Below are 13,556 nucleotides of genomic sequence, written 5' to 3'. Positions count from 1 at the left end.
CCTGCACTGCACTTTCTCTGTAGCTGTGACACTTTATTCTGCATTCTAAGATAAGATAAGATATCTTTATTAGTCACATGTACATTGAAACACACAGTGAAATGCATCTTTTTGCATAGAGTGTTCTGGGGGCAGCCCACTTCCGGTGCCAACATAGCATGCCCACAACTTCCTAACCCGTATGTCTTTGGAATGTGGGAGGAAACCAGAGCACCCGGAGGAAACCCACACAGACACGGGGAGAACGTAGAAACTCCTTACGGGCAGCGGCAGGAATTGAACTCGGGTCGCTGGCGCTGTAAAGCATTATGCTAACCACTGCACTTTCCTCTTGTACTACCTCAATGCACTGTTGTAATGAAGTGATCTGTACGGACAATATGCAAGGCAAATTTTTCACTGTACCTTAGTCCATGTGACACTGATAAACTGATTTACTGATTTAATTTGCCAATTTACAGGTGAGGCTTATGACACTCACCTTCATAGCTCAACCTTCTGAGCCCTGGTGTAATTCTGTTGAATCTCTGCTGCAGAAGGAGTCCATCTGATCCATTGAGTTAACGCAGGCTTCTTGCAGAACAATCCGATCAGCCTCGTTTTCATGCCCTTTGCCTGCAATCCTGCAAATTATTTTCCAATGTCCTTCTGAAAGTCCTGATGGACTGTCTTCAACATCCTTCCAAACAGTAACTGCTTTCCTCACGTTCCCCTTTTATTTTTTGCCCATCACTTTAAATGTGTCACCAGATCGTGAACCATTTACCAATGGAGACACAAGAGATTGCAAATGCTGGAATCTGGAGCGAGAAACGAGCTGCTGGAGGAACTCAGTGGGTCAGGGAGCATCTCTAAATGGAAACGGACAGTCAACGTTTCAGGTCGAGACCCTTACGGTTCTGGTCCAGATGAAGGGTCTTGACCTGAAATGTCGACTGTCCATTTCCCTCTACAGATGCTGCCTGACCTTTAGAGTTCCTCCAGCAGCTTGTTTTTTGTTCCATTTACCAGTGGGAATAGCTGCCCTATCTAAACCAGTAATGATGTTCTACACTCTTACTGGTGCTCTGTTAAGTTCATAAGAAATACATCAAAAGTATGAGGGTATGAAAATTCCAAATGTATCTTTCATAGTTAACTTGTAATGGAACATGGTCATCTCTTTACAAAGTGCAAAATATTGTACAGAGTTTAATTACTTCCAGTACTTTAATCTAGCCTGTTATCTTTCAGGTGTATGTGTCCTGTGGAGAGGCTTGGATAGATCCAAAAGTAATCTCTGTGGAGCAGAAGAAGCGTCTCTGCCTTAAGAGTTTGACATCTGATGTTGCTTTGATCCGCAGTTATTGCGCCACATGTAATCCAGAAGGTAACAGGCTATTTTAGATCTATCTTGTGAAATGAGAACATACAGAACACATGAATTATAAGCAGGAGGAAGCCACTCAGTCCCTTGAGGGAGGTTGGCCTTTCATAAGATCATAGCTGATCTGATTCCAACTGCGTTCTTATCTACTCCGGGTAACCTTTCATTTCCATGCTTATCAATAATTTATCTACCACTGCCTTAAAAATATTCAAAGTCTCTGCTTGCTTCATCCTTTTGAAAAGAGTTCCAAAGACTCATAATCCCGCGAGAGAAAAGTTCTTCTCGTCTATAACTTAAATGAGTGACCCTTTATCTCTTGACAAGACCCCTCAAGATCTTACATGCTTCAATTAAAACACCCTCTCACTCTTCTAGACACCAGTGGATACAAGTCTGGCCTGTCCAAGCTTTCCTCATTAGATTACCTGTTATTCCAGATCTTGGTCCAGTGAACTTTCTTTGAACTTCCTCCATTGCATTAACAACCATCAACAATAAGGAGAATAAAGCTGCACACAGTACTTCAGATGTGGCCTCACCAATGCCTCATTTAACTGAAGCACAACCTCTCTACTTTGGTGTTCAGCTCCCCTATCAATCAATGATAACATTACATAGAATATAGAACAGTACAGCACAGGAAGAGGCCCTTCGGCCCACCATGTCTGCGCCGATCATGATGCCAATCTAACTAATCCTGTCTGCCTGCACATAATCTGTATACCTCCATTCCCTGCATGTTCATGTGAGTGTCTAAGTGGCCTTAAAAGTTGCCATTGTACCTGCTTCAATGCATTCCAGGACCCTCCCACTCTCTGTGTAAACAACTTGCCTCACACATCTCCTTTAAACTTTCCCCCTCTCACCTTAAGTATGCCATCTAATGTTTGACATTTCCGCCCTGGGAGAAATACTCCATCTACCCTATCTATGCCTCTCATAGTTTTATATACCTCTATCAGGTCAGCCTCAGCCTCTGATGCTGCAGTGCAAACAATCCACATCTGTCCAACCTCTCCTTTTAGCTGATGTTCTCCAATCCGGGCAACATCCTGCAGAACGTCTTCTGCATTCTCTCCAAAGCCTCTACGTTGTTCCTGCAATGACCAGAACTGCACACCAAACTCCAAATGTGGCTACGGTAAAGTTTTGAAAAGCAATCTGCTGGAGGAATTCAGGGGGTGGAAGAGTATCTATGGAGGGAAAGGAACTGTCGATGTTTCAGGTCAAGACCCTGCATCACTCCTGTGCAACATGACTTCTCAACTTTTATACTCAATGTCCCAACCATGTTGAACCTCTTTGTTACCACCCTATCCACTTCTGTTGCCATTTTCAGGGAGCTATGGACTTGCACCCCAAGGTTCCTCTGTACATTAATGCTCCTAAGAGTCCTCACTGCTTACTTTCCTCTTGCATTTAAGGCACAGTTAGATAGATTTTTGCATATTAGGTGAATTCAGGGTTATGGGGAAAAGGCAGGTAGGTGGATCTGAGTCCATGGCCGTGATCTTGTTGAATGATGGAGCAGGCTCGACGGGCCAGCTGGCCTACTCCTGCTCCTACTTCTTATGTTCTTATGTTCTTATTTGACCTCCCAAAATGCACCACCTCACCTTAAATTCCATCTGACACTTCTTCATCCAAGTTTCCAACTGATCTAAATCCCACTGATTCCTCTGACAACCTTCCTCACTTTTCACAACTCCACCAGTTTTTGTGTTGTCTGCAAACTAACATCCTATTAGCTTTCCTAATTACTTGCAGTACTTTTGCACTGGCCTTTTGTAGATCATGCCCTAGGAATACACAGATTCATCTTCACCCAAGAGTCTGCAATCTCTCATCATTTGGATAAATTTTATTTTTTTATTTTTCCTGTTAAAATGAACAACTTCTACATCTTCCCAATGTATACTCAATTTGCCAGATCTTTGCCCTTTTACTTAACCCATCTATATATCCCTTCACGACGTCTTCACAACTTATTTTCCTACCTGTGTCATCGGCAAAGTAAACAACTATATTTCTATGCCTTCATCCAAGTCTTTGATCAGAATCTCATGGTAAAGGATCCTCCAGGCAAATATTCCAAGCTTTTCTTAAGGGACCCCACTTTCAAATTTGCTGGCTGTTCATATACCAGCATAAATTATATGTTGCTTTGTTGAACTAAGATTGTAAACCTTAAGTAAATATGCTGAATTAAGACCTAAATTCACCATTATATAATCTAGGAGGTACAGGGTTCCTGTGTCATGGTTTGGGTAAACTGATTCCAATATTATGAAATTCTGTAATTATTCTAAGAGGGATGCAAATTAGACTAAAACTAGAGTCTTGAAATTGAATAAGGCCAGGTAGGTAGATATGAGAGATGAATTAGCTAAATTACATATGTAAATTTAATCAAATGCTTTGTAATAGATAGATATCAACTAACATTTGACTAAATGTCTCATAGATGGCACGGTAGCGTAGCGGTTAGCTTGACATTATTACAGTGCCAGCGATCGGGGTTCGATTCCCCGTCACTGTCTGTAAGGAGTTTGTACGTTCTCCCCTTGTCTGCGTGGGTTTCCGCCGGGTGCTCCGGTTTCCTCCCACATTGCAAAGACGTACTGGTAGGTTAATTTGGGTTTAAAATGGGTGGCGCGGACTCGTCGGGCTGGAAGGGCCTGTTACCACGCTGTAAATAAAATTTAAAAATTTAAAAATGTACATTCCACTCAGAAAACCCAATGGGAAAAGTCCATGGATGGAGATCATTATGTTGCCCGTAGAATATGGGAAGCAAAAAGTGTGACCAAAAATTGACGAAGAACTTTGATAACTATTTTAAAAAGAAGAAAACCAAAAATAATTGTGCTTCCCTTAATGAATGTCACAATCGGCTTGGGGAAAATGGAGCTCTGAGGAGGTATGTGAGTGGACAAGAAGAGGAAAGCTAGAGTATAATGTGGGGAAATGAGAGATTATTTACCTTGACAGAATAGAAAAATAGAATATTTTTAAATGTTCAGTAACTTGTAACGATCATAGACTGCTGGTTCATGGTGCACGGAAAGTTAGCACACAGATTTAGCAAGCAGGATAAGGAAGGGAAATTGAATATTGACCATTGTTATATAAAGGTAAGTCAATGTTGTTAAAATTATAGAGGACTTTGGTGAGACCAGAACTTGGTACCGCTTGGTCTTCATTTCTAAAGATATATTTGTCTAGAGTCTGTGTTGTTTGATGGTTAACTGAATAGATTGGCTTAAACATAGGTATTTAGAGGAATGCTTGCTGTCGGGGCATTGAGTATAAAAGTTGGCAAGTTATGTTGCGACTGTATAAAACTTTGGTTAGGCCACATTTGGAGTATTGTGTGCAGTTCTGATCTCCACATGACAAGAAGGACGTGGAAGCTTTGGAGAAGGTGCAGAAGTGGTCCATCAGGATGTTGCCTGGATTAGAGAGTATCAGCTATAGGGAGAGCTGGGACAGATTTGGATTGTTTTCTCTGGAATGTTGGAGGCTGAGAGATGACCTGATAGAAGTATATAAAATAATGAGAGGCATAGAAAAGGCATGGAGTAGAGGGATCATGTGCAAGCAGATGGGATTAGTTTAATTTGGCATCATGGTTGGCATAAACATTGTGGGCCAAATGGCCTGTTCCTGTGCTGTACTGTTCTATGTTCTTGTTCTATGATCTCACTGAAGTATACAGGATTCTGTGAAGGATTTACAAGGTTGTATCCTTTGGATGGAGAGTCTAGAACTAGAGATATGGTGTCAGGATTTAATGCTGAGATGAGCAGTAATTTCTTCAGCCACTAAGGCCGGCAATGTTAGATCCTTGGCCATGAAGGGAATCAGAGATATGGGGAGGCAGGAGAATGATCTTGAGGCACAGGGATTTATGAACTTATTGAATGACTGGAGGTATTACGTAGCCTATTTTGTGTAGTAAATGGTCTGGAAATTTGCCAGAGCAGCACTCACTTGGGGGCAAACTTTCAATGTGTTGGGGAAACAAACCATTTAAGAATTTGGCTGCTTTTGACACCTCCCATGATAGAAACAATCTCCCATATCAATAATAATGGCTACCTTAGTGGAGGAACGAGGAATGCAAGCTACCGATTTGTAACACTCTATGGCAGAACCTACCCAGTTATGAAAGACAACTGCAAACCTCCATTAGTGACTCAGGGTTAGGAATTGATCCCTGGTATCTTGCACTAAATGTGCATTTGCAGTATTTCTGCTTCCAAATTCACCTATTAGAGCATAGAACATAGAACAGTACAGCACAGGAACAGGCCCTTTGGCCCATAACGTTGTGCCAAACTAAATAAATTAGTAATCAAATGCCAAACTAAACTAATCCCTTCTGCCTACACCGTGTCCATATTCCTCCATTTCCTGCACATTCATGTGCCTATCTAAGAGCCTCTTGAATGCTTCTATTGTATCTGCCTCCACCACCACCCCTGGCAGCGCATTCCAGGCACCCACCACTCTCTGTATAAAAAAATTTGCCCCACACTTTCCCCCTCTCACCTTTAATGTATTCCCTCTGGTATTAGACATTTCAACCCTGGGAAAAAGATGCTGGCTGTCTACTCTATATATGCCCCTCATAATCTTATAAACCTCTGTCAGATCTCCCCTCAGCCTCTGACGCTCCAGAGAAAAAATTACGGAAAGAAATTTTGAAAGCAGACTACAATATGCATCCAGCTACGTGGGAACTTTTAGCACAAGATGCCATTTCTTTGGGGTTGCAGTTGTGGTCATTGGAGGTGATGTGACATAAAGACCACTGCCCAGTTGTCCCAACTCTGCACCCTGCATCAATCAAAGATTGCTGAACAGCGTCACGTGTCCTTATCTTTTGCTGCTTTCCAAGCTCCATGACATCAATGCAATATAATATTAATGTATCAAGCATGGAACATAGAACACAAAAGTGGGCAGGATTCTTACCTATGATCTGTAGAATTCAAATGAGGGTTAGCCACTTCAAAGGGTTCAGCACAAAATCCTTGTTGACACACCTGTTGGAGAACTAGGGGAGGGCCGCACTGATAGGATGTGCTGACCTTTGGAGGAGCTAATAAACTGTGCGACCTTAGCTGGAAGTAAAAGATCCCATTGCAATGTTTCAGAGAGAAGGGGAATTATCCCCGATGTTCCAGCCATCTGCTCATTATCCCATGGTGTTTGTGGGACCTTTCTATGTATAAATTTGCTGCTGTGTTTCCTAGTGTAGACACAACTCTCCAACAGTACTTCAGTGTCTCTAAAGTCCTTTGGGACACTGTAAGATCATAAAAGTAAGTTAATGAAAATTAAAACAAATGAAAAATGTGATTGACTTCAGAAAATGGAACATTTAGCATCCAATTTTAACATGTTTTTTTTTACCATGCAGGTTTGGTCCTTGAGGTTGTGGGTAATCTTGTTGCTGGAGCCAAGTTGGCATTAGCTGAATGTGCTGTGCCCATTGATTGTGAAGACGTCTCTTTAGAATCAGATAAGCAAGACCAAACTTGCTCTATAACAAGTGATGACAATCATACCAAGGACGAAAACCTCTTAAATGATTTACTGTAAGAAATTGATGCTATTCTGCTCAAAACTTTGGAGTGCCTAAATTTAGCGCGGACTTTGCATTGGATAATTGTAATTACAAACTTAATCGATGAAAAAGTCAATGCATTGTTTTATTTAGAATTTTGTAGAAGTATGAACAGGAAAGAAATAATGGGAGTATTCCAAAACACCACTCGTTAGGTGTCATGAAAATTGTAGCAGTTAGCGTAACACTATTACAGCGACAGCAACCCGGGTTCAATTCTGGCCACTGTCTGAAAGGGGTTTGTACGTTCTCTCCGTGTCTGCGTGGGTTTCCTCCGGGTGCTCTGGTTTCCTCACACATTCCAAAGATGTATGGGTTAGGAAGTTGTGGGCGTGCTATGTTGGTGCCAGAAGCGTGGAGACACTTGCGGGCTGCCCTCAGAACACTCTATGCAAAGATATATTTCACTGTGTGTTTTGATGTACACGTGACTAATAATAGACTGATCTAGGATACTGTGAAATACTGATGTAACTGCAAGTCACTGGTAACAGGTTAATTCATTTCATTTTACTGGTAACAGGTTAACTCTATACAGGTTCACTAGGAGAACTTTCCAGAGAGTAGGGAAGCCTCTGGAGCTTGGAGCTCCTACCCATCAAGAGACTGCCATGGCAGTACAGGCGTCCCAGAACTGAGCTACACCCTCTGGTCCTGAATTACCCAGTTACAGGCACAGCCGTCAGCAGACCTGATGGAAGTCTATAATGTTATGTGAGACATAGATAGGGTAGACAGTCAGACTCTTATTCCCAGGGTAGAAATGTCACGTACTAGAGGACATGGCTTTAAGGTGAGAGGGGGAAAGTTTAAAGGAGATGTGTGGGGTATGTTTCTTCACACAGAGAGTGGTGGGTGCCTGGAACATGCTTCCAGGGATGGTGATGGTGGAAGCAGATATGACAGTGGTGTTTATGAGGCACTTAGACAGGCACATGAACAGGCAGGGAACGGAGAGAGACAAGACACCGCGGCTGCTGGAATCTGGAGCAACATACAATCTGTTGGAGGAACTCAGCAGGTCGAACAGCATCTTTGGGGGGGCAAGAATGGTTGACATTTCGGGTCAAAACCTTGCATCAGGACTGAAGAGAATGGACGGATATGGATCAAGTACAGGCAAATAGGTTTATTTTAATTTGACATCATGGTTGGCACAGACATTGTGGGCTGAAGGGCCTGTTCCTGTGCTGTACTGTTCTGTGTTCTATGTTCTATGTTCAGATCCACTGCAGATCTCGGTGGAAAGGTTGCCCTATGGTGATGTGATGTTTTCCATGAAGTAGTTGACCATGTTTTTCTGTATTCTTTTTCAGAGATGCACATGCCAGGACACATCTTATCCTTGATGCTCAGCAGCCCAAAGGACTTTATCCATGGGAAAGGAATTCAAAGGCATTTGATGATGGTGAAGTCTCCCAGCAAGAAGATGGGAGGTCATTTACAAACATTGATCTGTACAATAAATACAGGTTAAGCCCCATTTTTAAAATTTATTCTGCAGATGTTGATGCTAACTACCAATGCTAGAATTTACTGCTACATCGCTAATTGTCCTTCTAGCTGGTAGAGGTGGTGGGTTTGGAAAGTGCTTGGTAAGTTACTGCAGTGTATCCTATAAGATGGTACACTGTCTGTCGGTGGTGGAGTGAGTGAATAGTTGTGGATGGGGTGCCTATCAAGCGGGTTGCTTTGCCCTGTGTGGTGTCGAGCTTCTTGAGTGCTGTTGAAGCTGCACTCATCCAGGCAAGTGGAGAGTGTTCTAACACACTCCTGACTTGAGTCTTAGAGATGGTGGACAGGCTTTGGGGAGTTAGGAGGTGAGTTACTTGCCATAGGAGTCCCAGAGTCTGACTTGCCCTTGTAGTCACATTGTGTATAATCTCCTAGAGACAGACAACAGACTGCAGATGCTGGAATCTGGAGCAACAAACGATCTGCTCGAGGAACTCAGTGGGTCGAGCAGCATCTGTGGAAGGAAAGGAACTGTCGACGTTTCGCGTCAAAACCCTGATGCAGATGCTGCTCGACCCGCTGAGTTCCTCCAGCAGATTGTATATAAACTCCTACACTCATTAGAGTTTAGAAAAATGCAAGTTGATCTTCCTGGAGCAGATAAGATTCTGAAGAAGCTGGATAAGGTGGATGCTGAGGAGAAGCTTCCTCAGTGAGGGAATCTAGAACTAGGAGGCATAGTTTCAAAATACAAGTCTCCATTAAAGATGGGGAGGAGGAGGAATTTCTTCTCTAGGAGTTGTGAATCTTTGGAATTCCCTCTTCCAGAGAGATGTGGAGGGTGCATAACTGAACATATTCAAGACTGGCGAGACCTAAATCAAGGTTTTTTGTGGATCAGGCAAGAAATTGGGATGAGAATAGCCATGATCTTAATGACTGGCAGAGCAGACCATAAGTTCTAATGTTCTAATGTTTGGTTAACTTTCACCTGCAGGCCCCGCACAAAATCTCTTAAACCACAAAAAGTACAACAGCAGCAGTTTCAGTTCCAAGATGGATACATCATCAACTGCAGCTGTCCCTGGCTTGTTGTGGGAGTTCCTGAGATAAATGCACATCCAGGCTTGGAAGTGACACTGGTTGAAAAGAAAGCTGATGACATCTTTCAGCGATGGAACTTAAAAGATGGAAGCAGGTGAAAAAGCACCTCAATGTCCCGGCATGGAAATTCATTTGTGGAGCACATTATTATTGCATGCTACGTTAAGGAATTTATTTTAGGACCTTCTCTTTGGGGATCAGTTGCTCACTTTTGAGTATCTTTTCTTCTTGTATGTGATGCATGCACATACAGAGGCCACTGGATATTCATAGTGATAGAGTCATAGAGTCATATAGCATGGAAACAGGCCCTTCGGCCCAACTCATCCATGCCTAGTGAGCTAGTCCCATCTGCCCACGTTTGGCCCACAGCCCTCTAAACCTCTCCTATCCATGTACTTATTTCGATGGGCTTTTAAATTTAGCTAATGTGCCCGCCTCAACCGCTATTTCTGGCAGCTCATTCCAAATACGCACCACCCTTTGCGTGAAGAAGCTGCCCCTGATGTCCCTTTTAAATCTCTCGTCTCTGACCTTAAACCTATTCCTTCTCGTTTTTAGCACCCCCCTCCCTGGGAAAAAGACTGTGAGCGTTCACCCTGTGTGTGCCGCTCGTGATCTTATATACCTCGATCAGGTCGCCCCTCAGACTCCTGTGTTGCAAGGAATAAAGTCCAAGTCTACGCAACCTCTCCTTGTAAGTCACATTCAAACAGCCCGTGCCACTCAAGTGGGGAACCAAGGCCTTCTTTGGTGAAAAGAGGCCACACTTATGTATCTGGCTTGCTGCCGATGTTGATCTGGGAGTACTTTGGTTTAAGTACTTCGGTTGGTGCATCAGCCTCTTTCCCAGTCATGTGACTGACCTCCATTTCCTCATGCCGCCCTTCCCCCTGATGTTCCCTCTTCCCTTGATGTTGTCCATTCCCTTATGTTCTCAATGATGTCCTACTAGCAATTCCAGACCCAGTCTTTCCTATCTGTCCAAGTGTAATTTCATTACGCACTGCAGAAGCAAATACACATTTGACTCTCAAAATAATTTTTTCTTAACCGATCTGGTGGGATGCCTTCCGAAATGAAAATATAAGTGTTTTTCCGAATATATATTTCACAAACTCACTATTTCTGTGACGACTGGTATTTTTTAACAAAAGAGGTTGAAAGAATAATTAGGAAACATTACAGCTGGTCTCTTATTTTGCCTTGACATGAAAATTTTTATTTAATTTTTGCAATGTTTAAATTAAGGCACGGCTGACAGGAATAACTCCTTCCTAAATTCTGCTAATCCATGGATGTTGGACAAGCAGTCTTGATAATTCAGAGATATTAAGGGTTCAAGAGGTGAGATAAACTGTGTGTCTTCAGAAGTTACCAAGACACAGAAAGATGCCATTTATCCCGTTGAGTCTATGCTGGCTCCCAGCAGGGCAATGCCATCAATCTCATTCCTCTTCTAATATCCAAGTACCTATTCTCTCAGATGCCCAGCTTCCCTTTGATTCTTTTGCCACCTTTCTATACTAAGGGGTAACTAACTATCGCCAGTGAACCCTCCAGCACTTCTTTGAGGAAATCAGAGCACCCAGGGGAAACCCACATGGTTACAGAGAGAATGTGCAAACTCAATGTCAGAATTGAACCTGTGTCACTGGAGCTCTGAGGCATCAGCACTGACTACTGTTCAATTTAACGACACCATTATGTGGGATCTGATGGCACGCATTCAGCAGGCATTGCTGAAGAGCAATTAGGAATAGAACTGGTGTCAGAGGTAGATTCCTTGGAGAGGCCAAAAGTGTGGGCCTGATACCATAGCTGGAGATCCTCAGGCCCTGACTGGACTGGATGAGCATGGCCCCACCCTGCTAGACGAGGGAGGAGCAATTTTTGAGGAAGGCAGTGTGGTGACCGGTGCTAAAAGTTGCTGACAGGTGGAGAAGGCTGAGAAAATGCGGATCACCTTTGTTGGGGCTATGAAGGGTTTCACCTGCAACCTTATCAGACTCGTTTCACTCATGAAAGGGAAGGACATCTGATTCAGGGATTCAATCAATCAGTTCCAGTTAAGATGGGCAGAGACTCGAGAGTATGTAACACATTCAAGGATATCTGAGTGGAAAGAGAGATTGGATATGGGTTAAAAGTTTTCAAGGATGAATGATCTGTTGTATTTTTGTAGAGTTGGGGTTGGGGAACAACATGGCTTAGATTTACAAGGGAGGGGAAAATACCTGAGGAGAGACCGGCATGGTAGTGTAGCGGTTAGCATAACGCTATTACAGCACCAGTGATCGGGGTTCAATTCCAACCGCTGTCTGTAAGGAGTTTGTACGTTCTTCCCGTGTCTGTGTGGGTTTCCTCCGGGTGCTCCGGTTTCCCCCCACATTCCAAAGACGTCCGGGTTAGTAGGTTAACATGGGTGTAATTGGGCAGTGTGGGCTCATTGGGCTGGAAGGGCCTGTTATCGTGCTGTATAAAAAAAAGATAATGAGATATAAAATAGCACAGGGGCCAAGGAGGAAAATGGGGTGGTCAATAGTTTGTTGGGAGTAGGGTCCAGGGAGTAGGGGGTAATGTCTCATGGACAAGGTGATCCCAGAGAGATCATTAAAAAAGACCAGAATGAAATTGGCAACTGGTCTGAGTATGGAACTAGGATTGGGGAACATTCAAAGTTTAACCTAGTGGGCTAAGGGAAGGAAGGGAAGCATTAGAGTAAGAAGGTCACAACCTAGTGACAGAGTAGTGCTTCTCACACTTGTTACTGGGTATGATGATAGCAGAGAGTTTGGATAAGTGTTGCAGAAGGTGGTTTGCAGTGGAGAGGAGAAGCCAGGGATTATCTTTGTATTTCAAGTGTGATGGAATTTCAGGGATGTTCAATTTTCCTTATGGTTAGCAATATTTTGTGAGCAATTTTGGGAGTGCTATCAACAAATTCACTGGCTATAAGATATAATACGTGGCTATTCATCAGTAGTTTGTAGATATATGGTCCCTCTGCCTGATATATTCTTATATATGAATATTTATATTTGAATATTTAAAATAAAGGGTTATATTAGTCTTATTAAAATAACCCTTTATTTTAAATATTCTCATATTTTCTTACGACATGGAAGGAGAGCATTCAGCCCATTGATTCTATACTGGTCCTCAGAGCAGTGCCATTAATCCCATTCCCCCTGTGACCTATTCTCTCTCGAATGTCCATCATCTCCCCCTGATTCTCCTGCTACCCTGCACTAGGGATAACTTACAACTGTCAATTAACCTACCAAGCAACATACCTTTGGGATGTTGGGGGAAGCTGGTGCACCCGAGGGAAACTCACACTGTCTCAGGGAGAACGTGTAAACTCCACACAGACAGCACCAGAAGTCAGGATTGAACTTGGGTCACTGCAGCTGTGAGATACCAGCCCTACCTGCTGCACTACAGTATTATAAGTCGATCTTTATTCCAAGTGTTGTATGAAGAGATCTTGCTGTTTCTCTGTACAGTTTTTGAGACCAGATGAACAGTTTTCTCCAAAGAAAATAATGCTCATCTCAAAATAGGTGAAATGAAGGTTCACCAGTTTGATCTGTGGGAAGGGAATATTGTCCTTTGATGAGAGCTAGAGTAGAAGGACTATGAAGTTTAAATGAAAGGTGAACTCTTGAATGATATAAAAGTCTTAGAAAGCTTCACAGCTGGGTGGTTGTGCCCCCTGGTTGGAGAATATAGGACTAGCTGTGATAAAGGTAATAGGTTGTCCAATTAGTACTGAGATGTGGAGAAAATTCATAATTCACAGGCTTGCAGATCTTTGTAATTTTCCCTCTAAGAGGGCTTTCGAATCGCTTTAAAGCTGGGATCAGTAGATTTTTGGAACATTGGCAATCAGGGAAATGGGATTGGGCAGAGAAATGTTTAAGTAAATGTTTAACCACGATCTTATTGAATGGTGGAGGTCTTCCTTGAGAGGTCAGTTAGCTTACTCCT

At 42.8% G+C, this 13,556-nt stretch overlaps 1 protein-coding gene across 6 annotated transcripts in view; it reads left to right on the top strand.

Moving 5' to 3' along the window:
• LOC127577799 (doublecortin domain-containing protein 1-like) overlaps positions 1-13,556 on the top strand; it is a 282,541-nt gene that overhangs the window by 191,865 nt on the left and 77,120 nt on the right. For all 6 annotated transcript variants that reach the window (XR_007957440.1, XR_007957439.1, XM_052029374.1 and 3 more), the window contains exons 13-16: positions 1,234-1,369; positions 6,798-6,975; positions 8,321-8,476; positions 9,457-9,657. Coding sequence is in view for 4 of the 6 variants with exons in the window: in XM_052029374.1 (XP_051885334.1) it covers positions 1,234-1,369; positions 6,798-6,975; positions 8,321-8,476; positions 9,457-9,657 (671 nt within the window). In the remaining 2 variants the exon portion in view is untranslated. The remainder of the gene's footprint in view (positions 1-1,233; positions 1,370-6,797; positions 6,976-8,320; positions 8,477-9,456; positions 9,658-13,556) is intronic.

This window comes from Pristis pectinata, chromosome 14, assembly GCF_009764475.1.
Source record: "Pristis pectinata isolate sPriPec2 chromosome 14, sPriPec2.1.pri, whole genome shotgun sequence".
NCBI classification, from domain to species: Eukaryota; Metazoa; Chordata; class Chondrichthyes; order Rhinopristiformes; family Pristidae; genus Pristis; species Pristis pectinata.
Note: the sequence above shows the minus strand (reverse complement) of the source record. Positions and strands in the feature narration are given on the sequence as shown.